The sequence below is a fragment of the Monodelphis domestica genome, chromosome 1 (genome assembly GCF_027887165.1).
Source record: "Monodelphis domestica isolate mMonDom1 chromosome 1, mMonDom1.pri, whole genome shotgun sequence".
Lineage (NCBI taxonomy): Eukaryota > Metazoa > Chordata > Mammalia > Didelphimorphia > Didelphidae > Monodelphis > Monodelphis domestica.
The window spans coordinates 116,761,899-116,788,928 of record NC_077227.1 but is presented as its reverse complement, the minus strand read 5'-3'; the positions used below and the strand labels follow the sequence as shown (position 1 = coordinate 116,788,928).

The 27,030-nt window shown below is 37.3% G+C and overlaps 1 protein-coding gene across 4 annotated transcripts in view; it reads right to left on the bottom strand.

Moving 5' to 3' along the window:
- ZNF592 (zinc finger protein 592) overlaps positions 1-27,030 on the bottom strand; it is a 76,567-nt gene that overhangs the window by 21,227 nt on the left and 28,310 nt on the right. For all 4 annotated transcript variants that reach the window (XM_007479221.3, XM_016427759.2, XM_056805618.1 and 1 more), the window contains one exon: positions 2,746-5,069. In XM_007479221.3, the coding sequence (XP_007479283.2) occupies positions 2,746-5,049 (2,304 nt within the window). In that variant the 5' untranslated portion in view covers positions 5,050-5,069. The remainder of the gene's footprint in view (positions 1-2,745; positions 5,070-27,030) is intronic.

Here is a 27,030-nt window from a genome sequence, read left to right as displayed (position 1 = left end):
CAAAGAAGCAGATTTAGGCTTGATGTCAGAAAAAAGACTTATTATCAATGACACCAAGTGGAATGGGTTAGTCTGAAGGTTTTCAACAAAAATGAGAGGATTATTTGTTGAGTGTGTTGCACTAGGCATTTATTTTTAAATATAGGTTGGCTAAGATAGCTACTGAAATCCCTTCCAACTATGAAATTCGGTGACATCCTCACTTAAAGGGGAAATAGTTCTTTTGACCATAGCAACATAGAACATCTAATATTCTATCCCCCAGGGTTCTGGTCTGGTATGATCTTCAGGGCAGATTCCAGTTTACAATACCTTACACATAGTAGATAATTAGTAAGTATTTATTGCTTGACTTGTTTCCTCTCTTCAGACTTCTCTATTCACCTCTTCTAAATCCAGGGGCCTTTCTAATTTCCATTGTTTGAATATCATTTCTCCCTCTGAAGGTTCCCTAAATCTGATTTCATCACACAACCTTAAAGAAAAAGAACAGCTAGAAGACATCCAATTTCTAAACTAATCAACAACAAAATCCTACAGACTAGATTCACTGAATTTGGGTTATGGCCAGTATGATCATCCTGCTCTCCTGGTAGAAGAATTGTTTAACAATAGGTCAAACCAGCAAAGGATCAACTATTCCTAGCATACAAGACAATGAGGGAAACTAATCTGCTAATATCCCTGTCCAACCTCAGTGCCTTTGAGTTTTAGGGAAAACATAAAAAAAAAATACAGAGATCACTTATTGATTTCATTCTAGGGAGAGTTACATTCTCATCCTTTGTAAACCCCTATAATGCAAGGAAGAGGTACCAAGCTATTGCTGCCTCTAATGCTGGGCCTGAATCCTCATGTCAATACTCTGAACTAACCATCTGATCTGAAACTTAAGACACTCCCTCATAAAACCAAAGGCTAATACAGCTTTAGCCTTTAGTTCCTGAGACCCATTTTTCCCTTCTTCTGAACTTAGAAAACCAATGATGGGCAAAGGAAGGAAGTGTGTACAATAAGTACCAGGCTGGAAAAAGTCTCTAACAAGGATTTCCCAGGACATTCATGCAAACAAGTCCTCACAGCTGAGATGAATTCTTGAATGTCACCTCCCCCCCACCTTTAAGGTTCAATTCAGGTATCACTTTTTTAAGGCCTTCTGAGATCACCCTAGTTACAACTCTCACCTAAATTTTCTTTATAGTATGCTTATCATATATATGCTTTAACTCTCTAGTATACTGTAACCTCCTTGGGTTTCATTTTTGTCTTTGTATTCAATGTGCCTGGGACTGAATAAGTACTTAATAAATATAGGCTGTTCCAGTGGGATGTGAGGGGCACCAATTCAGACAACAAAGACCGGAGATGTTTTCCTGAATATTTGGGATAAGAGAAAACTGGAGAAAATGAAGGATCCACCTTTCAGATCCATATGACTTTACTAGGATTACTTGTCTACCTTCCCCCCACTACCATACACACTTTGTACTGACTGTCCCAGGAACCTTTGGTTACACTAGAAAACCCAGAGAAGTTTAAAAGAGTATTTTGGAACAGATTGCTATGAAATAAAAAAGAATTAGCTTTGTTTTATCTTTGCTCCTGGGTTGCACTAATCTTATCTCAGGATGAAACCTACCTAAGAAACAGAGGGGAACCATTTCCTAATGGGAAGGAATAAAGGAAAAAAAATTGCTGATGGCTGATTACCTACACACACAATGACACACATTCATCATGGGCCCTCAGATAGTCAATCTAGAATCCTGCTTCACAGAGATACCTATGATAGGATAGCACAGTAATGAACTCACTGTCCCCCAAAGAGCTTCTTCCCCAGATCAAATCAAGGACAGCGGAGAATGTGAAAAAGGTAACAAAGCACTGCTTCCATGGAGTGAAAAAGGAAGATAATTTGTTCAGATCACAGTGTAGAACAGAGGCCTGAAAAAGCCTTTGCCTCGGAGCTCATAAGGCAAGTTTATTTACAAAGATTCTATCAGCATTCACATTATACAGGTGCTCCCTTCTCTGAAAAATAGGCATGTCCACTACAAAGCTGGAAGACAAAAGAATGAGATTATCAATATTATGTAAATGATTATACAATTATGGGCTGAGCAAATATAGGTGAGGTGAGAGAGATGGCCCCAAGGAGCAAAGAAGCTCCTTGCTGGTTTGTGGCCAGTGAAATAGTACCCAAGGCACTGTCCCTCTATCTCAAAAACTATACTGGAGTAAAAGAGGACTAATAATCTTAATTAAATAGGGTAGAGGGGCCAGCAAGATGACTCAATGGACAGAGAGCCAGGCCCGGAGATGGGAGGTCTTGAGTTCAACTCTGGCCTCAGACACTTCCTAGCTGTGTGACCCTGGGCAAGTCGGTTAACCCCCACTGCCTAGCCCTTACCGCTCCTCTGCCTCGGGATCAATACATGGTATTGATTCTAAAAACAGAAGGTAAGGCTTTTTTAAAAAAATTAAAAATAAAAAGAAGGACATAGTCAACCAACCTGTACTTATAAAATACTCCAGGGATATTCCTCAATCACGCAGAGGAGACTTTTCCCCCAAAAGAGCCAACCACATGAGGACCTGTCATTCTAAATCCTTGATTTCCTCCCTAAGGGTTCATAAACCAAGATTCCACACCCATTTGCTTGTTACTTCAACCTTATTCACACATTCTTTTTTCTCAAAACCCAAACAGATAAGCCAGAAGTCTAATTAGCAGAGCTCACTTACCAGCCCCTCCGTCTCCTCGGCCATCCTCTGATAATGAGCAGCCAGGGCTATGTAATCCTGCACTTGCTTGTTACATTCAAGACACTTGACCCCATACCGGACAAGTCTTAGTGGGTCAGGGTAGAGCGGCATTGCAGGGGCAGCAGGGTTGGTGCTTCCAGTAACTGGACTGGCTTTAGGAGAGGCAGGGGGAGGCTGGGGTGCTGGTGCTGGGGAGTTTGTAGGGGGCTGTGAAAACATTTGGTCTGCAGAGATGGGTTTCATGAGGAGCTGGGAACACTGCATGACAAGTCCTTTGCTCTTATGGTCACGTGCATGTTTTAGAAGGCTGCACCGGTTGTAGAAGAGCAGGGTCTTGGAGCACTGGGTACACAGAACCTCAATGTGGACACTCCGCCGGCCATAGTGCTGACTGAGGCTCTTCTCTAAGGCAAATGCATCCCCACACTCCAAGCAGGAATAACCACTGGATGGCAATCGAATCTTGCTGTCAGCAGGGGGGCTGAGGTTTGGGGCATATATGGGCACAGGATTGGCACCATGGAGAACTTTATTAAAGACCTCCACAGGAGCAGCCTTTTTCACCTGGTGGACAAGGGACACAGACATCTGTGTTAGTTGGGATTGGCTCCGCCTCTGCACAGAGGACTTGGCGGTGACAGATGCAGCAACACTATGGGGGACCAAGTTCAGGTTTGCCAGATGCACAGCTTTGGGGAGGAGGTTGGCAGGAGCTGAAGGAGATGCTTGCACTGTCACACTTTGCTGTTGCTGCTTCTTGCTCTGCTGAGAAACCACAGGTGCCACCTTTGTAACTCTGTTACTGGAGTTGAGGCATGGTGATGAAGTTTCACTGGGCTTGCTCATGCTTTCATCTCCTTTCTCATCATCCTGGGGGCTCTTTGCCTCCACAACTGACCCTGAAAAAAGATCATCTGCAGTTTGGGTAGAAATACTACAGGTTTCACACTCTGGCACATCCCTCTGTGCCACTAACGGGGAGAATCGAACACTGGTCTCCTCTGCAGTGGCACTACCCACAGGGGATCCAACTGGAGACTTACTCAGATCATCTGGGTCTGGCAAGATACTTGTGACAGTTCTCTTGATTTCTCCTGATGATGTCTTAATAGTTTTGATTCTCACTTTGGGAATTGCTGGTGGGGAACTGGCTGCCACAGATGGGGATCCTTTGCCACTACTGTCACTGCAAATGCTCCGGGGGCTGTCTGGAGGCTTAATGCTCTTTTTTGTGATCTCTGTTGGGCTTCTGGGACTCTTTGGTGATTTGGGCATTTTGGGACTACCCTTAGAGCCTTCTCTAATAGGCCCTAAATGCTCTTTTGTAATACTAGCCTTATCATCCTTTGAAATACCAGCCACTTTTTTGGCCTGTAGGGCCACCAAAGCTGCAACACAAGAGGACAACTTAGAATGAGCTGGTTTAAGGCGCTGTCGTGGAGGAACAGATGAGCAAATATTTAGCTCAGGGATGAGATTTTTGGGGTCCCCAGTTTTATTGCCAGGAACATTATTGAATGCCAGAGCTTCTCCAAAGAACTCATTTTCATCTACCAGTTCCTTCTTACATTCTACCATTTTCTCAATTATATGGTCATGTTCCTTCTCCCTAACAACCTGGTCGCTTTCCTGGTGATCCTGGAGTTCCATCTTTTCTTCTTTCTTGCAATAGTGATCAAACATACTCAGTTCTGGAACAGGAAACTTCCCAAGCACCTCTAAGGCCGAAGTCCCTGCAGAGATGTATACAGATGGTGGAGGGAAATAAGGGCTTTCAGAATGCTTTTGTTTCTCTCCAAATCCACTGTCTTTAAGAGCATCATCCGGCTCTGGACTGGAGATTGGGCTGAACTGGCTAAATGTTGGTAAAGGCTCTGACTTGGGTGGGTCCAACTTGTCAGAATAACTCCTAGCATTTTCTCCATTCATAAAACTAGAATCAAATTTCCCATAGTTGTGTCCCAGGTCATGAGGATCTGGGGGAAGTTCAGGACCCCGGAATCCATTATGTAAAAGGCTGGGGCTAACATGGCCCTTCTCTGCTTCAAATGATTCTTGACGACTGGTGTTCTTAACAATGACACTCACAGTTGGGCCATCAGAAGCTGACCCTGAATGGGTCAAGGACACACTTTCATCCATACACATTCCAGCTGGTTTCAGAGGACTCTCATTCTCCTCACTGGTGGCCTGGATTGCCTCCTTGGCATCAAGGCTGGTTGGGTCTGGGATGTCAAAGGCAGCCAACAGGTCATCAAAATCCGGGGTTTTCATGTCCCCCATGACTGGATGCTGGATGCCAACTATAACACAAACAAATAATGAAGTTAAGTGTTTGCTTCAGTGATCAGGATCACTCTAAATACTGACACAAGAACATGTATCTAGGACAAAATAGCAAACATACACTCATGAAAGTTCAGTAATAAAAGACAACAATTTCATTTTTGTGAGCATCTTTAGTAAAATAGTTAAGTTGGGAAAAAAAATAACTTTATAATACATCTTGTATCCAAAAGAAAAGTTAAATCTGAAAATGGACCAAAGAGAAATATATTTTTCTTTTCTCTTAAGAAGATCCAAATTCCAATATGAAATGTCATTTATTCCAAAGATGTATATGACTCCACTCTTAAGAAAATCTGAGTCAGCAATTTCTTTTCTTAAGAAAAAGTCTAATTCACATTTAAAAATTGGCTATTGCTATCATGTGATAATTTATTCTTATTATTTATATCATTAGAAAGGCAATAGTGGGTAAAGAACTCAACATGAAGTCAGAATTATCTGTGTTCAAGTTCTGCCTCTGACATATATGGGCTGCTCTAAGACCTAAGGAAAATTATTGAATTTTACAATATTTTCAGTCAAGACTGAGACTAAGTCACAGATCTTCACTGGTGGAGTAGATTTCCATCAGAGGATTTCAAACACCAATGAAATAAGAAGTCTCAACCCCCAAAATTATATGGTTAATTACATTATCATATAAATTCAATACTAAAATAATTTTTAATAGCATTTGCTTTCTTATTCAACAAGTTACTTTCACAGTAGCACACATCCTGGCACATTTTTTCCACTAAGTAGAAATTTTCAATCCCTCTGGTCTCACTCAAAATGTTTTATAGGTCAAAGGTTTCAGAAATAAGTAAAAAAATTGATATGTTCTCCAGTTGTCGGGCCTAAAGAGTACACAGGTCTGGGAAAAGACTTGAGAGGCATTATAGTATAAAAGAACACACTGTATTTGTAGTTAGAGATCCAAACTTCAAATTTTGGTTCAGCTATCTAAGTAAAAAGTCCCTTTCCTTTTCTAAATCTCCTTTTACTCCCCTGTAAAATGAAGGAGTTGAACTAGAACTTTCAATTCTAAGTCTATGATCCTAGTCTTGGACTTTTAAAAATTCATCCAACCTCAGAATTCTAGTGTTTTATAAACCCAAAGATCCTAGCTACTGGGGTTAAGAAGTCACTATTCAACAAAAAATGCTGGGAAAATTGGGAAATAATATGACAGAAAAAGTAGGTACAGACTAACATCTTATAACTTATTATCAAGATAAGTTCCAAATGGATATATAACTTAGATATAAAGGGTGACATAAACAAATTACAGAAGCAAAGCACAAACTGACTTTCAGATAAATGGACAGAGGAAGGGTTCATAGCTAAACAAAGAATAGAGGTGACAGAAAATAAAATGAAAAATTTTGATGACATAAAATTGAAGAGTTTTTGCATAAACAAAATGTGGCTAAGCTAAAATTAGAAGAGAAACCATTAACCAGGGGAAAAAATCTCTGCCACAAATTTCTCACATAAAGGGCTCATTTCATATAAGGAATGGATTCAAATTGCAGACGCATCAATTCACTGTTGGTAGTGTTGTGTATGGATCCAGCCTTTCTGGAAAGCAATTTGCAACTCTTCTCCAAAGACTACTTAATCGTACATCATTAACATCATTAACAACAATACATTAACCTAGCACTACCCATCCCTAGACCTATATTATAAAGAGATCAAAGGGAAAAAAATTACACACATGAACAAAAATATTTACAGCCATTCATTTTGTGGTGGCAAAGAACTGAAGACCAAGCGAGTGCCTATTAACAGGGAAATAGCTGAATAAAAAATGATATATTAATGTAATAAAATGCCACTGCACTCTAAGTAATGGCAAAAATGGTTCAGAGAAACCTGGAAGACTTGTATATCAGTCATTTAATATTTATTAATCACTTACTTTGTAACAATGGCTAGCTAGCATTTCTAAAACACCTACTATGTGCCAGGCAGGCACTATGATAAAAGCTATTACAAATATTATCTCATTTGATCTTTATAAGAGCCCTGGGAGGTAGGTGCTATTATCATTCCTTCTTTATACAGGAGGAAACTGAGGTTAAGTGACTTGCCCAACGTCCTACAGATAACTTAATGTCTGAAGCTAAATTTGAAAGTAAGAAGTCCAAAACCCAAGGTCGGTACTCTATCCAGCACAGCGCCTAGCAGGATGAAATGTACAAAACCAGACCAATTTGTACAACAACACTACACAGATAAATAATTTTGGAACACTTAAGAACTCTCATCAAAGCAATGGATCAGCTATTATATTATTCCTGAAGACCAATGACAAAGCATGTTTTGCTTTATTATACTTATTTATTGCAAGGGAATGTTCTACTGGGCAAAGAGGGAAGAGTCAGTAGGAAGTTAACAATATTACAAAAAAGAAAAGCATTAATAATAACATTAAAAATGAAAAAGAAAAGCCATGAAACTGTTCATAAGGAGAAAATCTTTGTCCTAAGGGGACAAATGACCACAATCCACATTTATAGCAAACACAAGGCCAGCTGGCTCAAAACTGCCAAGTTAAGAAAAAAATCATCTCATTACCTGTTCCACCCTTTTATTCTGCATTCATTTCAGCACCACAAGTTCCTTATGAGTTTATTGATTTTTAAGACCAAATTTAAAATGAACAATCTATTTGAATTAGTGAGAATGGAGTGAGGCATGTGGTATGAAAAAAGAAAGCTGGTCAAGGGAAGATTTACCTAAGGCTAATCCCCTTGAACTGAAAGATATTTTTCCCTTCAGGTTTTAAAGAACACACAATTAATTACTTGCTCTGGAGCGCTTATGGGATATAGAAAAATAATCATCTAATTGGGAAGCTCCACAAGTGCTACATGTAATAAAAATAGAAAAAAGACCATCATGGGGAGCCATATGCAAGTCAAATATGAGCCTCCTATTTCTTCTCAATTTTCTCTAAGAGACAAGAAAATAGACGGGTAGAGAGAAAAACAACACTGTATAAAGAAGGGAATGTTTCTTGTGGCAAAAATGATGCAGACTTGTGGTTCATAAGATAATCAGAAAACAATTAGAAATATTGATTAAGGAAATTAAATGGAAGAGCAGGACAATCCTAGCTACTAACAGCAGAAAGCATCAGAAATATTTTTGATTCCAGAGCTTATACCTAATAAATATCCAGGGGTAAGTAAGAGCTTAATCTGGACATAAACCCTAGGTGACTTCATATTATAAAGAATGAGTGAAAGTGAGCGAAAATTTTCTACTTAGACCTTGTAAAAAGAAAAACCAGAGTTAAATTAAACAATGATTAATTAATTAATTAATTGAGCTATTGAATTTAAGCAAGTAAGATATATGGTATTAACATGTTTAAACTTTCTCTAAATTGTGTATGTTATTTAATAGAAACTAGATATCTATTTTAATGCTATTTTAAATAAAGTTTTATTTTTAATGGAATTAAATAGATCTGGGTTACATATCTTTTTTCTTCCAGTTATACATATCTGCCCTAGAGTTAGTTCTAGCTATGCAAATATACTTCAGTCACCCAAACTGGTGACAAATAATCAACCTATATAAGATTGAATTTGTAAATCTAAACTTTAAAGTGAAGGTAAACAGTGTAAGAACACAATTTTAATTCTATATTTTGCCAGAAGTAAAGAAACAAAAGAAATCAATCATAAGTTACTGAAAAAAGAGAGCAAAATTGAAGAGAACTGCAAAACAACTATCACAAAGTATAACCCATAGAGAACTAGGAAACATTTTAAATACACTTAATACAAAGGGAGTAGCAAATCATAAAAATCACTGTAACCACATAGTTATCAAGCAAAATTTATGAACAGAAATAAAAAAAGATGCCAGAACAAAATTAGTTCTTTAAAATAATCCAAAAGCTATTAACTTCTATTTCAAATGTAGTAAAACAAGATGCAGAACTTTTGTCTTTCTGGAGTATTTGTAAGTAGGCAATGCTGATCACAGAATGGCTACTGATTCTTTGTGGGCTGAATAGGCCACCAGTATAAATGTTCCAGTCAGCTCGTGTCTTGTTTATTATTACTTTTACAGATATGGAAAGAATTAAGAAATCTTTTGTTATTTAATTTTCATTTGAACCCAGGTTTTTCCCCTGATCTAGTACAGATATCCTTAATTAAGTAAAATTAAACCTGGGTTCATAATCCCTTGCCTTACTACTTAACTCTGGAACTTGGCCGGGGTGAGAATGGCAACCTTTATGGGTCTTCAATTCACTGTTTTTAAAATAAAGTAAGTTGGACAAGATGGACTCTTAAGTTCCCTTCAGCTTTATATTTCTATAATTCTACAATATTTAGATATGCCAGAACTGGAAAAAGTTCAGAGAAAGGGAACTAAAATAATGAAGGAGACAAGAGACCTCATTTAAGAAAAACTTAAAACAAACAAACAAACAAACAAAAAACCACCTCTGGGGCTGCTAGGTAGCACAGAGACAGACTGCCAGGCCTGGAGTTGTTGGGAAGACCTGGGTTCAAATGTGGCCTATAACACTACTTAACTATGTGACCTTGTAGAAATCACTTAATTCTGATTGCCTAGACCTTGTTGCTCTTCTGCCTTGGAATTGATACTTAGTATTGATTCTAAGACAGAAGATAAGAGTAAAAAAAAATACCTCTAAGTTCTAGAAAATAAGGACCAAAAAGGAAAGAGAAATATGATCAAAGTTGAAAAATAATTCAATATATGAATACAGTAAATATAAACTTATTCAGCAAATCCTAAAATATTAGAAAAGAAAGATGATGGAAATAAGTTTTTTAACAAATAAAACTACAATTTTGCACTACTGGCAGCAAATTTATAACTTGCTACCCTAAGAAGTGGTAAAGGCTAAAAATATAAATGCACTGACTCATTAAACTGAAATTAGAAGTAAATTTAAAAGGGCTCTGGACAAGAAAGAAAAAAAAACACAAAATCCATATACTAATTTTTAACTTGAGCTAAATTCTACTGACTTTGAATTTTATGTAAATTTTAGCTTACTGATTTAATAAGGTTGGATGATTGATCATCTGGTTTGTCAACATTTAACTGTTCCTAGTTATAGCAAGAGTAAATCTGAGAAGCCTGTGGAGTAAAGAAGGGAATCGATACAGTGAGTGACAGATAACAATAAGAATGAAGAATCTACATTTAAAAAGCACAAACTAAACCCTTCAATATTTCTAATACTTGAACAGACAAGGATCTTTAAAAAGTTACATACCCTTGGGGGCAGCTGGGTAGCTCAGTGAATTGAGAGCTAGCCCTAGAGACGGGAGGTCCTAGGTTCAAATCTGGCCTCAGACACTTCCCAGCTGTGTGACCCTGGGCAAGTCACTTGACCCCCATTGCCTACCCTTACCACTCTTCTGCCTTGGAGCCAGTACACAGTATTGACTCCAAGACGGAAGGTAAGGGTTTAAAAAAAAAAAAAAAGTTACATACCCTTAACATAATCATTTATGTTCATTAATGATGAGCCTACATCAATATTTTATGTTTAGTAAGGCAGGAGAATAAATAATTGTTGGGAAAATGACACTGGGCTAGAGGTTGGAAGATCTGGGTCCTAGTCTTGGCTCGGACACCAAGTTGCTCTGTAACCTTGAGCACGTAACTTAATCACTACAGGCTTATTTCTTCATCTGTAAAATCAGGCCATTTAGATTTAAACTGATTAAAGTCCCATCTAACTCTGTCACATGCCTTCAAGTTTTTTTTTTCTAACTCTAAAATTCTAAGATTCTAAACTATTTTTAAAGAAAATAAACAAATTTGAAATTGCTTTCTACAAGGGTTAGACCAATGCATGGCTCCACTAATAATGCATTAGTGTGACTATTTTCCTATAACCCTGCCCACATTAATGATTGCCAACTTTTATTATATTGGCCAATTTGCTGGGTGTGAGGCAAAACCTCAGAGTTGTTTTGTTTTGCATTTTTCTTATTATTAATGACTTTTAGCATTTGTGTTCATATATTTTCAATTCTTTTTTTTAAGAACTTTGTTAAAAGAAATATTTGATTGAAAAGTTTCCCCAGTTGAATGCTCCCCTTCTTATCCTACTTGTATCAAGAGACAGAAGCAGGATAAAACTGGCCAAAGGTATGTTAGGAATGCCAAGAAAAGACCTGGTCTGGGCACTGGCTAGTAGATGGACAGAGATGTATCCAGAGTAACATATAAGCTCTGTTTGGGACAAACTAGAAAAAGCTGAACTAATTTTCATCCCCACAACACCGGTTATTAATTTCTTTCCTATGTAATCAGATCTCCAATTTAAAATTTTCTTTAATTCATACACACACTTTGAATGGCTTCATAGCTTAATTCACAAGATACAGTTTAGGTTTCTATTGTATTCCAAACATCTGAAACCTATACCAACATGCCATTTTCCATGGTATACAGAGGCAAGTACCCAACAGACAAATGCCAAGTTCAAAAAGGTTGGCTCCTTCCCATCAAGCTTTATGAACTTCTCTTTCAACTCCTGAGGTCCTTTCTCTAGTTCCTAAACCCTTCCACTATCCACTGATCCCTAACTTTCTATTCTACAATCCAACAATCCTATTAAGTGCTTCATACTTCAAATTACTCCTCCATTCCAGAAGAGCTTTTAGTTTGGGGACTTAACCACTTCCACAAAAATAATACACATTTTAAAAATGTTTTCTGGTTTATTGATGTCTTTTATTTTAACATTATATTCATTTCCAAATATATGTCATCCTCCTCTCCCTTCTGTAACATGCATTTATTTTATCTTTTTAAACCCTTACCTTCCATCTTAGAATCAAAACTATGTATTTGTTCCAAGGCAGACGAGTGTTAAGGGCTAGGCAACTGGAGTTATGAGACTCGTCCAGGGACATATAGGTAGGAAGTGTCTGGGACCACATTTGAACCCAAGACTTCTCATCTCCAGGCTCGCTCTCTATTCACGGAATCATCTACCTAACCTATAACATGCATTTTAAATGCAGTCTGTTAGCCCAATAAGTATCTAATTGGTAGAGTATGTATAGGAAATATTTTTGACCAAGAAGCCTGCCCCAAACTTAATCTGAGTATTTGAAAACTACTGTCCTGACATTCCATATCAGGACAAAAAATTGGGGGGAGCCATAGAGTTCCCCTACCTCTTGGGCCCCACTTTCAAAAAAAAAAAAAGAATCATTCCAAAGGAGCATCCTCTTTAATCAAAACAAAGCAAAACCCGGTTTTGTTTCAATAACTTGAACATTGCATTATTATAGTAAGCCAACAAATATAGACTTCTTTACAAATAAAGCTATATTCTTGAAAGGCCTTTTTACTCTATCTGGAATGAAAAAGCACTAGAGTAGGAGTGAGCAGACCAGATTCTAGTCCAAGTTCTACCACTAACTAGCTGGGAAACTTTAGGCAAGTGGATGGATTCTCTTCTTCAGTTTTTTACAATAAAATGAAGGAGCTAGACTAGACACTGTCAGATAGTTTGGTGCTTTAAAATATTAGAGCCAGGGGGCAGCTGGGTAGCTCAGTAGATTGAGAACCAGGCCTAGAGACAGGAGGTCCTAGGTTCAAATCTGGCCTCAGACACTTCCTAGTTGTGTGACCCTGGGCAAATCACTTGACCCCCATTGCCTAACCCTTACCACTCTTCTGACTTGAAGCCAATACACAGTATTGACTCCAAGATGGAAGGTAAGAGTTTTTAAAAAATAAAATAAAATAAAATATTAGGGCCTTTGATTCTTCCAGTTTAGATAGTCTATGAACATAATATAATCCCTCTCCCTTCTCTTGAAGCAGGGAAATGGCAAAGAGACTACCCAAGGTCTCCTCTCACCTTTATAGATTTCTTTCCAGCCTCATCCTTTGTTATGAAAGTCAGAAGAGAGATAGCCATAAATTATTGTCTGAGGCCACACAGAGCCAGCCATAGACCTACTAGGTCTTCAGTTATACATTTTCAAGTTGTATCACAGTTTTCAGCAATAGTATTCCCCCCATATAAACTAAGGAGTTTGTTTGTTTTAAAACCATACCTTCTATCTTAGAATCTATATTAGGCATCGATTCCAAGGTAGAATAGTGGTAAGGGCTGGGCAATTGGGATTAAGTGACTTGCCCAGGATCACACAACTAGGATGTGTCTAAATCCAGATTTGAACCAAGGACTTCCCATCTCCAGATCTGTTGACAGTAGTTTTTAATTCTTTACTTCATCCCAACTGGGATAAAGCAGTCTTCAATAATATGTAGCTTGAGAAGATGTTGCTACTTGAGGAGGTAAAGAAAAGCAAAAGTGCCAAAATTCTAAAGGCAGAGTTTTAAGAGTTCTAGTAATTACAGGAAAGGTAATCTAGGAATCATACTCTACTGAGCCTACACTGACATTCTACTAAGCAATCCTCCTAGAAAGCCTTTACTTCTACCAAGATCAAGACAAAGAATACTAGTATGAATGGCTTGTTGGTTTAACAGAATTTGGTTGATATAATATTCTGCGTATAATTTTTTTTCTTGGTCTTATTTCCCTCATCCTATTAGACTAACTGTAAACTTCCCTTTATCTCCATTACCTTATTCAAGGCATAACTTTACCAACTTGCTCTTCTCTGTATCAGAAGACAGAACACCTCTTTTCTCAGGTAATGAACCAAAGCCCATAAAACATTAAGGAAATTTTAGACAACTAGAAATGTTATAGAATGAAGAGTTGGGAAATACTAGAGCAGAGGGCTGAATTCACCCAAAACAATAGAAGAATTCAACTGACCTTGGCTAGAGTAAACACTATCCTCCTTGGGGCTCTAAAGTAACAGGAAAACTGTGGCAAGGCCTTCCCATTACCACTTTAACTCATTTGCAATTCCTGTCTATCCCAAGTTAAGGATAGGAGAGCAAGAATATGTTACCACTTTCTTAGTTAATCCCAAAGATCAAATTTCCATGGGAAAAGTCAAAACAGTTACTAAAATAATTGTTTCAGAACCTAACAATGTTTGGAGATATTAACAGAATTTCAAATAGTGAAAACAGATATCTTCTTCTAAGGTCTTATATATCTCATTTTATCATGGAAGTGACCCTGAATTGCTAAAACATATGCCAAATGGGCAGAAGTTTTGGCAGGTCATACCAAGAGGTAAAGACTTCTTAAAAAAAATCAAATCTTCATTTATATCATCAACTCTGTGTACTATAGAAGGACCAGATTAACTAAGTTTAGAGGTGCTTATCAATAAAAGACTAACCACAAAGTGATTAATTTTTTGGCCCCAATAATGCCTACTAAGGCATAGAAAAGTAATGATCTGCATTCACAGAAAAAAACATGCCCATCAAAGAAAACACAGATCATAAAATCATCCATATGGTCACAGTTATCCGTCTTTTTAGTGGCATGCCTCTTCCAAGAGGTTTAAAATGTATTAATGGGGATTTTGAACCTTTGGACTTCATTCCCAAGAAATCCCTTAGTAGTTCTCAAAATTCCTTTTAACCTGTCCACCACAATGCATAAGGTTTTATAAGTCATGTTTGTATAAGTTCTGAGGCTCTGCCTCCCTCACTCTTTTTTCATGAGCGGTAGTTCTTTTTACTTTAGTTATTATTAATAAAACCTTTTAAATATAATACTTTAGTTGTTGTATATTAATTAAAAAACCCACATTATGTTGACCACAAAGGGATAGAATTCTCAAAATATTTTTAAGATAGAATAGATAAAAAGAAATAAGCTGTTTCTCACACCCATCTGCCTGGGCTCCTGCGATTGCTAGCAGTTCCGCCCATCTTGGAGCCTCCACTTGCCTTGACCAGACCCACCACAAGAGCCTGCCAATCTGAATCATTTTTTTTTCCAATGAGAGTGAGATTCCCCAATCCTTTCAACCCCCTTCTCCCCACCTCAATGTGGGTTTTCCAGACTGCCCTAGCCATTTTTCATCATAGAGAAGCAAAACCGAGCTATTCTAGTTTTTTAAGCTTGATTTCTTAAGCTGACCCTGGGTTCCTGGCTCAGAGAGAAACTTGCAACTCAAGATTTTTTCCAGGAAACAGCCTCCCTTGCTGTTTGTTTGTTTTGAAAGAATCCACCCTACAACCCAATATAACAGGGAGGGAAGTTAGTCCAAGTCAGTAGATTTAAAGTCAGAATTTTGGGGAATAAGCCTGACATTTTCTTTTGACGCATCAAGGAGTATTCTTTCTCTCATATGCAAAGACGCTATTGTTGTCCCTCACAGTTTTACACTTAGAGAAGAGAGCACAGAAAAATAGTTCTTAAAAGCTCTTTAGCAAAAAAACCCTAAAAAATAAAAAGTCTCTTTACCTTCCAGTCAGGGTCTCCTTTTGCTTAACTATTATTTAAGGAGTAAACTTGTTTAAAAAAAAAAAACATGGCTCATTAGATGAAAGGGCAGTGCATTACCTAGCTCAAGTGGCTCAAAGTTTTGAAGTCTTTTCTTACTACTATTCCTGGGTGCACTGGTCCTTGTGCTTAGCTTGAATAATCCTAAAATTCAGAGGGGAGATTCATCTTCCTACACACCTTTGGCATTTGGACCTGCCAAACTTCTACAATACATCCAATTTGAGATTCCTCCATACTATGTTCAGTGCAGAATTCTCCCTCACTATCAGAGCTTCTCCCTCACCTTCAGAGCACTGACAAAAGAAATGCGAATGGATGATAAATACTGGGGAAGGGGAAGGGCCTAAATGAGATTTGGAGGTAAATTTTATACCTTTTCAAACAGCAGGATTTTGACTGCACAGCCTGCCTGTACCTTCTCATTTGCTTATATTATTGTATTTACTGATTGTTTTAAAGTTTAATCTTTTTAAGTTCATATATTATTAGCCTAATCAATACTATTCAGTTGCATGATTCTTTATTTTGTACCTTTGCTCAAGAACAAAATAGGATTATAAATGCCCATGAACATCTTACCCAAACCCTTGTCACTAGATCCATCAGAGATCACATGTTGCCTTAAAAGCCTTTTCTGCCTTTGTTAATTGTCACAGAGATGATGATGGATAGACTTCATCAAAACTGGTTACAATGGTATACAACTTTTAAAGAATTTAATGAGCTAAGAACTTAAATTATAATTTTAAGGAATCTTTAGAAATAACTAGTGGTTTCTGAATGGATGATATATAGTATAAAGAATGTTGTATTAAAGGTAGAAAACCAAATAGAAGTTCCTACCAAAAGTTTTCTTTTAATATAAAAGCAGGAAGCCAAAAAGAACTACTGTGCATGCATAATAATTTAACTCCTCAGTTTAATTTACTTCCACCAGAACAATCTAAGTTTCTTGGTGATGCTCTAGACACAAATAGATTTTCATCAACAATACAGAGATTTGGTTTTTTCTAGACTCTTCTGCCAAATTTTGAAATAATGGCAGTAATAGACTTTGTTAAATATCTTTGCCAAGGATGAAAGATTTGCTACATCTATAAAAATTGTGACAAACATCAATCAGTTCATGGGTTTTTTTTAAATGTCATACAGTGACACATGTGAAATATGATAGTGGGTTTGTTTGCTATTGTAATTAACTGGGCTATTGTGAATTTCGGGGACTTTGGTACTTTCTTTGAATGTGCATTATCTACTACACTACTTACTGTTCTATTCTGAAGATCATTTGCACTCACACAGTGGTTCATGGCCAGGTTAAAAAGGAAATGGATCTCATTTTTTGGTGAGAAACCTTTGTATTCTACCTCTCCTTGGCTGACACAATGTGTTACTGATTGTAAGCTATATATTCTTTATTTTTTTTAACTTTTTTATTTTTATTTTTCCTTGCATGTTCAATATAGTATTTGAGTTTTATTTTTTCTCTTTTTGTATTTGAAGCACATATCAACAATATTGAAATTTTCTTTAACTTTGTAATAATATAAGTTTAAAATACATTTGCCCTAATGTCAATGCATACTCAAAAAGCTTACAAAAATGATGCCACTGATTGTTTTTAAAAATTATGGGACTTTGCTTATTGATCCTGTCTGATTCCAGAAGAAGGGAATACAAAAAGAGTCATTGCATAGTGCCTATCAAGCACAAGGTCAAAGAGACCAAATCCCAGTGGGATTGATGTAAAATTTGAGCCAGGAAATGAAGACCTTAACTTGTTTGGGGTTCGAGGTTGCAGCTGTTTTGTCAAAGGCAGATCCTCCTCGACCCACATTCTACCAAGTAACTCACTTTGGCTGCCTTCCTGTCTTCCACAATCTAGTCCCTTTTCTGTCTTTCGTGGTATGATTAAAGTTTTTGTACAAACAAAACCAAGCAACAAAAATAAGAAGAGAAGCAACAAATTGGGAAAAAATCTTCATAATAAAAACCTCTGACAAAGGTCTAATCACTCAAATTTATAAAGAGCTAAATCAATTGTACAAAAAATCAAGCCACTCTCCAATTGATAAATGGGCAAGGAACATGAATAGGCAATTTTCAGATAAAGAAATCAAAACTATTAATAAGCACATGAAAAAGTGTTCTAAATCTCTTATAATCAGAGAAATGCAAATCAAAACAACTCTGAGGTAGCACCTCACACCCAGCAGATTGGCTAACATGACAGCAAAGGAAAGTAATGAATGTCGGTGGGGATGTGGCAAAATTGGGATATTAATGCATTGCTGGTAGAGTTGTAAATTGATCGAGCCATTCTGGAGGGCAATTTGGAACTATGCCCAAAGGGCTTTAAAAGTATGTCTGCCCTTTGATACAGCCATAGCACTGCTGGGTTTGTACCCAAAAGAGATAATAAGGAAAAAGACTTGTACAAGAATATTCATAGTGTGAATTTCAAAACTACTCCATGCTATTCAGACCATTCTTTAGAAGATGGGATTTCCCTATTTCCTGATCAATAACAACAGAGATACTTGGAATAACAGAATCAGGTCTTGGAAACTACAATCTCCACCCTACTCAGGGTAACAAGATTAGGAAGGGCTGCAGCAAAACTCAAGATTTAGTTATTTGAGAATATGGTCTTCAACAGACATGTGCAAAAAAGGACAGACCTCTGGGCAGTTCTAGGTCAAGCTAGAGCCACCATTGGCACATGTAAGACGCAGGAAGTAAGGTAGAGAACAGCCTCTGGAGTTCTCAGGACTTCCTGTGAGGAAGGCTAGAGTGAGTTGAAGGCTGGTGCTTGGAGTTGGAGGAGCCCACGGACTGTTTTCCTCCAGTTTGGTCACGTGAGTGATAAGGACTGATCTCTTTCCTTGCATTGGCTATCCAGGGCCTTAAGCCTGCTTTGGCTCAGCCTGAGCAGAGTGGGTATTTAAATCCTCTTTCCTTCTCTCCCCTTTCCCTCTCTCTCTCTCCCTCTAATACTTTCTTCTTCCTGTTTGTAATGAAAACACCATAAAAAAAGTTGGCAGCTGACTTGAGTGTTTCATTTAGGAATTACATAGCTGAATTCCTTGGCGACCTTAAATTAATATATATATATCAGTCTTTTAAAGTGATTTCAATATCACAATAGTTGAGCTCTTTGTGGTGGCAAAAAACTGGAAAATGAAGGGATGTCCTCCAATTGGGGAATGGCTGAACAAATTGTGGTATCTGTTGATGATAGAATACTACTGTGCTAAAAGGAATAATGAACTGAAGGAATTACATGTGAACTGGAACAACCTCCAGGAATTGATGCAGAATGAAAGGAGCAGAACCAGGAGAGCACTGTACAAAGAAACTGATACACTGTGGTAATATCAAATGTAATGGACTTCTCTACTAGCAGCAATGCAATGATCCAGAACTATTCAGAGGGGCATATGAGAAAGAACACTATCCACATTCAAAGGAAGATCTGTGGGAGCAGAAACACAGCAGAAAAACAACTGCTTGATCATATAGGTCGATGGGGATATGATTGGGGATATAGACTCTAAATGATCACCCTAATGCAAATATCAACAATATGGAAATCGGTTTTGATCAAAGACACATGAAAAACCCAGTGGAATTGTGCATCGGCTATGGGAGGGGGTAGAAGGAGAAGAGGGAAAGAACATGACTCTTGTAACCAAGGAAAAATATTCTAAATGACTAATTAAATAAAATTTCCCCCCCCAAAAAAAATGCCTTAGTGTAATACCTAAGCTATAAACTATATTCACATTCTGCTTCCCTTAAAACTTTGATAAAAAAAAAATTCTCTTTAAAATATACTTACATTTCATTGCACTTTTAGAATTGGAAGCCAGAAAGGTAGTCTAATAGTCTTTGCAATGTTAAATGGAAAAAGTAAGAAAAGGCTTACTAAAGACAACTGGGCAAAACTGAGTAAAAAAAACATAATTTTTGGCACATGAGCATAACAAATGCAGAGAAAATTCAGGAAGCCAAAGACCTACAGGAAGCTTCTGCTCCCTGGGAACCATAAAGAAATGGGACAACATTCAATGATAAGCTAGCATGTTTTAGAAATGTGAGAGGATAATTCTGGGCTGTGATCATTTCCTTATCTTTGATATATATGCAGATGACCTCACTCAGACTTAAGATGGCCTTACTAATCACACATATACTTTATTCTCCTCTAAGGACAAATAAAAACCACAATGATTTCAGTATCTAAAACAGGGGTCCCCAAACTTTTCACACAGGGGGCCAGTTCACTGTCCCTCAGACCAATGGAGGGCTGGACTATAAAAAAAAAAACTATGAACAAATCTGCATACTGCTGTCTGGGATAGCAGAGGCTGCAGCGCTGGCTGTGATGGGCCTGTCACACCTTGCACAGGCCCATCACCGCCACCATTATACCGGGCAGCAGTATACACAGTGCAGAATCCCCTCCCCCAGATTGCCCCTCACCATACTGACGTCTCCCATTGTGCAGTCACATAATCCTTTGCACGGCTCCTCATTCTTGTTCACTAACTCTCAGAACAATGAGTTTGCACCTTTGCACCTCGCAAAGGATTATGTCATTGGAAGTAATACTGTCCATGAGCAATGCCACGCTTTGAGGTTCCACCACATACAGTGCTCCTCTCACTCACCACCAATGAAAGAGGCCCCCCCTCTTCTGGAAATACAGTGGAAGCTGGATAAATGCCTCAAGGGGCCACATATGGCCCGCAGGCCGTAGTTTGGGGACCCCTGATCTAAAAGGTTTTTAAGGTGTACAAAGGAAATGTTAACCATTATAACCACTGAATCATTAGGAATCTCATAGCTGGCTATCAGAAAGTTAATGTTCTTACCAGGAGTCTAAATACTTTGTCAAAAGCCAAAAAAAGCTGGAGAACTCATCATCTTTCCCCTTAAACCCTCCCACCCCTCCTACCTTCCCTATTACTGTAAGAAGCAACACCATCCTCCTAGCCCTTAGGCTTCAAACCTATAAATCATCTTAGATTCTTCACTATCTTCACCTCCCATGTCAAAGCTATTGCCAACATCTCTCGTCTGATCCTGCCACCACCCTGGTACAAACTTTCATCACCTCATGCCTGCTCCACTCTAATAACTGCTGGTAAGTCTGCCTGGCTCATCCAAATCCATCCTCAATTCAGCTACTAACGTAATTTTCCTCAAGCACAGGTTCAGTCACATCACATGCACAATCTATCCCCTCATCCCCCTCAATTAACTCCAGTGGCTCCCATTAGCCTCTAGGAGTCAATATAAAATCCTCTGTTCAGCATTCAAAGCTCTAGTTGCCTTTACAGCCGTCTTACACCTTACTTCCAGATACATACTCTAATACAGTGACAATGGCCTGGCTAGTCTATAAATGAGACCCCTCCATCTCTTGGCTCCAGGTATTCTTTCTGGCTGTCCGCCCCCCCCCCCCCCCCATCCCTGGAATGTTCTCCTTATAGTTTGCTTTGTATAAAAAAAAAATTAAAAACCTTAATTTCTGTCTTAGAATGCATACAAGTATCAGATCCAAGGCAGAAGAGCATCAAGGATTAAGTAACTGAGGTTGAGTAGCTTATCTAGGATCGCACAGCTAATAAGTGTCTAACCCAGTCCTTCCAATTCCAAGTGTGGCTCTCTATCCACTGAACCACCTAGTTGCTCCTCTATGAACATTTTTATTTGCATGTTGTGTCCTTTGTAAAGATAATTTAAGAGTTGTGATTTAAAATCTAAATTAATTGGTCGCCAGGGAAAATCCCAAAATAAAATACCCAAGTCAGTCTGGAAATTTAGTGAATTTTTTAAAATTAATATAGAGGGAAGGATTTAAGGAGAAAGAGGGAAGAGGGTATAGGATTTCTCCCACCTAGCCTGTGCCAGGGGAGAGTTCAAGAACTCTGTCACTAGGTCTCTGAAGATTAAAGGCTTCTAAGAGGATAAAGTTTGGAAAGTAAAGGAGGAAAAACTCAGTCAGAAACTTACCACTGAACCAGACAATAGCTATAGCCACGCCAAGATGCTGAAAGGCCCAGCATGCTACTACCAGCCAACTCTCCGCCTACAAAAGGTCCTGGAGAGAGGAAGTGATGCGAAATGTACAGACCTTTTACTCTTGTGTCCCCTCCTCTCAATTTTCATGTCTACCAATCACATCAGAGGCTTTTCTCCAGGACTGCCCTTTCTTTAGTTCTCATCTTCTTTGATTAGATTATATCTTTTGAGTTACTTCTTTGTTAAGTTTACCTTTTGTTTGTTACTTAACCTTTTTGTGATTAATTTAACCTTTAGGGTTACTTAACACCTTTTTGTATTAAGATCTTAAAATATACTTAGCTTAAAGTTCTATATTCACTATAAAGTAAGAGCTAAGTACCTTTATTGTTCAATCAGAAGATTATAATTTCATCTTCTCCATAAACTAAGATCTAAGTAGGGTGGAGTAATCTAAATTTCACAATCTCATCAGATTGTAAACTCCTTAAGGGCAGAGTCTTTTTGCAGACATTGAGTAAGTTTACTGATTATTATAGGCTAAGGATAATAGTTAAATCTTAGAAAAAAGGCAGGGATGTATGGTGAGCCTTTAAGAAGAAGTAATAGGAAACAGATAGGTGGCTCAGTAAGTTGAGAGCCAGGCCTAGAGACAGGAGGTTCTAGGTTCAAATTTTACCTCAGACACACCCTAACTGTGTGACCTTGAGTAAGTCACTTAACCCGCACTGCCTGCCCCTTACCACCTTTCTGCTTTGGAGCCAATCTATAGTATTGATTCTAAGACAAAGAAGAGGAATAGAGGTCAGAATAATAGAGGTCACAAGCAATACAGACCATATAGTAATCCTTGTCTATAAATAAATGTATGACCCAAAAGCAAACAACCAATAAGCATTTCTTTTTTATGTTTTATCTTTATTGTAATAACAAATTTCCACATAAGTTTTCCAAAGTTATGATTCATGTTATCTCCTTCCCTTCTTCTGTACCCCCTCCCAGAGTTGGCAATCAATCAATATGGGTTATACGTATCACACAAAACATATTTCTGTATATCACACAAAAGACCTGTATTTTTTTAACCCCTTACCTTCAGTCTTAGAATCAATACTGTGTCTCTAGGTCTGGCCTTCAATCCACTGAGTCACCCAGCTGCCCCCTGTATTATTCATTTTAAGTGAATAGTCTTATAAAACCAAAACTCCAAATCATATATCGAAACAAACAAGTGATAAATCATGTTTTCATCTGCATTTACATTCCTACAGTTCTTTCTCTAGAGGTGGATAGCATTCTTTTTTCATAAATCCCTCAGAATTGTCCTATAAAGTCTATCATATATGATAGTTCCCACAATATTACAGTTATTGTGTATAATGTCCTCCTGAGTCTGCTTGTTTCACTCTGCTTCAGTTCACATAGGTCTTTCCAGCTCTTTCTGAAATATCAATCATTCCTTTTATCAAACATTCCCTGTATATCAATCATTCCTTATAACACAATAGTATACCATCACCACCATATACCACAATTTGTTCAGGTATTCCCCAATAGAGGGACATCCCTTTAGTTTCCAATTCTTTGCCACCTTAAAAAAGCACAGATATAAATATTTTTGTACAAAAAGATCCTTTCCACTGTTTTTCTATCTCTTTGGGATACAGACATTTTGCTGGATCAAAGGTAGGCATTCTTTTATAGTCCTTTGGACATAGTTCCAAATTGCCCTCCAGAATGATTGAATCAATTCACAACTCCATCAGAATGCATTAGTGTCCCAATTTTGCCACATTCCCTCCAACATTTATTATTTTCCTTTACTGTCAACTGGCAAATCTGATAGGTGTAAGTTGGTAAACCTTGGAGTTGTTTTAATTTGCATTTCTCTAATCAGGTGGGATTTAGAACATTTTTTCATATGATTATTGATAGATTTAATTTCTTCATATAAAAACTACCTATGCATATCTTTTGACCAATTGGGAAATTATTTGATTCTTATAAATTTGAAATAATTCTTTATATATTTGAGAAATGAGACCTTTATCAGAAAAATTTATTAAAAAAATTTTTTCCCAGTGTGTTGCTTCCCTTTTAATCTTCTCTATCTCTTGTTTGGTCATAAATTCTTCCCTTTAAAAAAAAAAAAAGGAACCCTTACCTTCTGTTTTGGAATCAATACTGTGTATTGGCTCCAAAGCAGAAGAGTAGTAAGGACTAGGCAATGGGGGTTAAGTGACTTGCCCAGAGTCACACAGCTGGGAAGTGTCTGAGGTCTGAAGCCTGACTCTCCATCCATTGAGCCACCCAGCTGCCCCCAATTCTTCCCTTCTCCACAGATCTGGCAGGTGAACTATTCTATATCCTTGAACAAGATGCTTCACCTCCATCTCCAAGGGCCATTGCATTTTCATACATTCCTCATTCCTAGAAAGAATTACCTCCACTTAGAGGGTCAAATTTGAACCCAGGACCTCCTGTCTCTCAATCCTGGCTCTCAATCCACTGAGCCACCCAGCTGCCCCCCCTTTTTTTAAACCCTTACCTTCTGTCCAAGGCAGAAGAGTGGTATGGGCTAGGCAATGAGGGTCAAGTGACTTGCCCAAGGTCACATAGCTGGGAAGTGTCTGAGGCTAGATTTGAACCTAGGACCTCCCGTCTCTAAGCCTAACTCTCCATCCATTGAGCCACCCAGCTGCTCCCAATTCTTCCCTTCTCCATAGATCTTGCAGGTAAACTATTCTATATCCCCCTAATTTACTTTAAATATCACTCTTCATGTTTAGATCATATGCCCAAAAGCAGGGATCTTTGGATTTATCAAACACTAGATTGACTGCTGTGATCATTAATCCCTGGTTTATTTCATTGATCCTCCTTTCTATTTCTTAGTCAGTAGAAGATTTGTTTTGATGATCACTGCTTTATAGTACAGTTTAAGATCTGGTACTGCTAGGCCACCATCCTTCACATTTTTTTCATTAGTTCCTTTAATATTCCTGGCCTTTTGTTCTTCAAGGTGAATTTTGTTATTATTTTTTCTAGTTTTATAAAATAGTTGTTTGGTAGTTTGATGGTATGGTACTGATCAAGTAAATTAATTTAGATAGGATTGTCATTTTTATTATATTAGCTCAGCCTACCCATGAGCAATTAATGTTTTTCCAATTGTTTAGTCTAATTTTATTTGTGTGGAAAGTGTTTTGTAATTGTGTTCATATAATTCCTGTGTTTGTCTTGGCACCTAGATTCCCAAATATTTTATATTGTCTGGAGTGATTTTAAATGGATTTTCTCTTTCTAACTTTTGCTGCCAAGTTTTGTTGGAAATATAAAGAAATGTTGATGGCTTATGTGGGGTTATTTTGTATCTTTCAACTTTGCTAAAGTTATTAAATATTTCAAATAGTTTTTTAGTTGACTGTCTAGGATATTCTAGGAATACCACCATCTCATCCACAAAGAGTAATAGTTTGGTTTCCTTTTTACCTACTTTTACTCCTTCAATTTCCTTTTTCTTCTCTAATTGATACATCTATCCTTTCTAGTACAATATTAAATAATACTGGTGATAATGGGCATCCTTGATTCATTCCTGATATTAATGAGAAGGCTTCTATCTTATCCCCATTGAAGATGATACTTGCTGAACATTTTTTTTTCTTTTTATTTATTTTTTTTAACATTATTTTATTTGGTCGTTTTCATACATTATTCACTGGAAACAAAGATCGTTTTCTTTTCCTCCCCTCCCCTTCCCCCCCCTCCCCCCGCCTTTCCCTCTCCCATAGCCAACGCATGATTCCACTCGTTATCACATGTGTTCTTGACTCGAACCCATTTCCCTGTTGTTGGAATTTGCATTATAGTGTTCATTTAGAGTCTCTCCTCAGTCTTATCTCCTCCAACCCTGTAGTCAAGCAGTTGCTTTTCATCAGTGTTTTTACTCCCACAGTTTATCCTCTGCTTGTGGGTAGTATTTTTTTTAAGATCCCTGCAGATTGTTCAGGGAAATTGCATTGATACTAATGGAGAAGTCCATCACCTTCGATTGTACCACAATGTATCAGTCTCTGTGTATAATGTTTTCCTGGTTCTGCTCCTTTCGCTCTGCATCACTTTCTGGAGGTTGTTCCAGTCTCCATGGAATTCCTCCACTTTATTATTCCTTTTAGCACAATAGTATTCCATCACCAACATATACCACAATTTGTTCAACTTGCTGAACATTTTAAATAAATACTACTTATTACATTAAGGAAAGGTTCCTTTATTCCTATGCTTTCTGAAGGTTTTAACAGAATAGGTGTTATACTTTGTCAAAGGCTTTTTCTGAATCTATTTAGATTATCATGTGATTTCTGTTCATGTGATTTCTGATATGATCGATTATATTGACAGTTTCCCTAATATTAAACCAGCCTTCCATTCCTTGAATAAATCTCATCTGGTCATAGTGAATAATCCTTGTGATACATTGCTTTAGTCTCTTTGATAGTATTTTATTTAATATTTTTGCATCAATGTTCATTAAGGAAATTGGTCTGTAATTTTCTTTCTCTGTTAGGTATCAGCACCACATTTGTGTCATAAAAAGAATTTAGTAGGACTCCTTTGCTTATTTTGCCAAATAGTTTGTACAGTATCAGGATTAATGTTCCTTTAAATGTCTGTTAGAATTCACTTGTAAATCCATATGGTCCTGGCAATTTTTTCTTGGGGAGTTCATTGATGGCTTGTTCAATTTCTTTTTCTGAGATGGGTATTTAAGTATTCTATTTCCTCTTTTGTTTATCTAGGCAATTTATATTTTGTAAATATTCATCTATTTCACCAAGATTATCAGATATATTGCCACATAATTGGGCAAAATAGCTCCTAATAATTGTTTTAATTTCTTCTTCATTAGATATGAAATCATCCTTTCATTTTTTCATACTGGTAATTTGATTCTCTTCTTTATTTTTTAAATTAAATTAACCTATACTCTATCCATTTTATTTGTTTTTTTCATAGGATCAGCTCCTAGTCTTATTCATTAGTTCAACAGTTCTTTTACTTTCAATTTTACTAATTTCTCCTTTGATTTTTTAGGATTTAATTTCATCTTTAACTGGAATTGTTAATTTGTCATTCTTCTAATTTTTTCTAGTTGCAAGCCCAATTCACTGATCTGCTTTTTTCTCTATTTTATAAATATAAGCACTAAGGGATATAAATTTTCTCCTAAGTACTGCGTTGGCTGTATCCTATAAATTTCAATATGTTGTTTCCTCATTGTCATTCTCTTCAATGAAATCAGTGATTGTTTCTATGATTTGTTTTTTGACCCACCAGTTTTGAGGAATTAGATTTAGTTTCCAATTAATTTTTAATTTGCTTTTCCACGAACCCTTGTTGATTATAATTTTTATTGCATTATGATCTGGAAAAGTTGCATTTATTATTTCTGCTTTTTAACATTTGGTTGTGAAATTTTT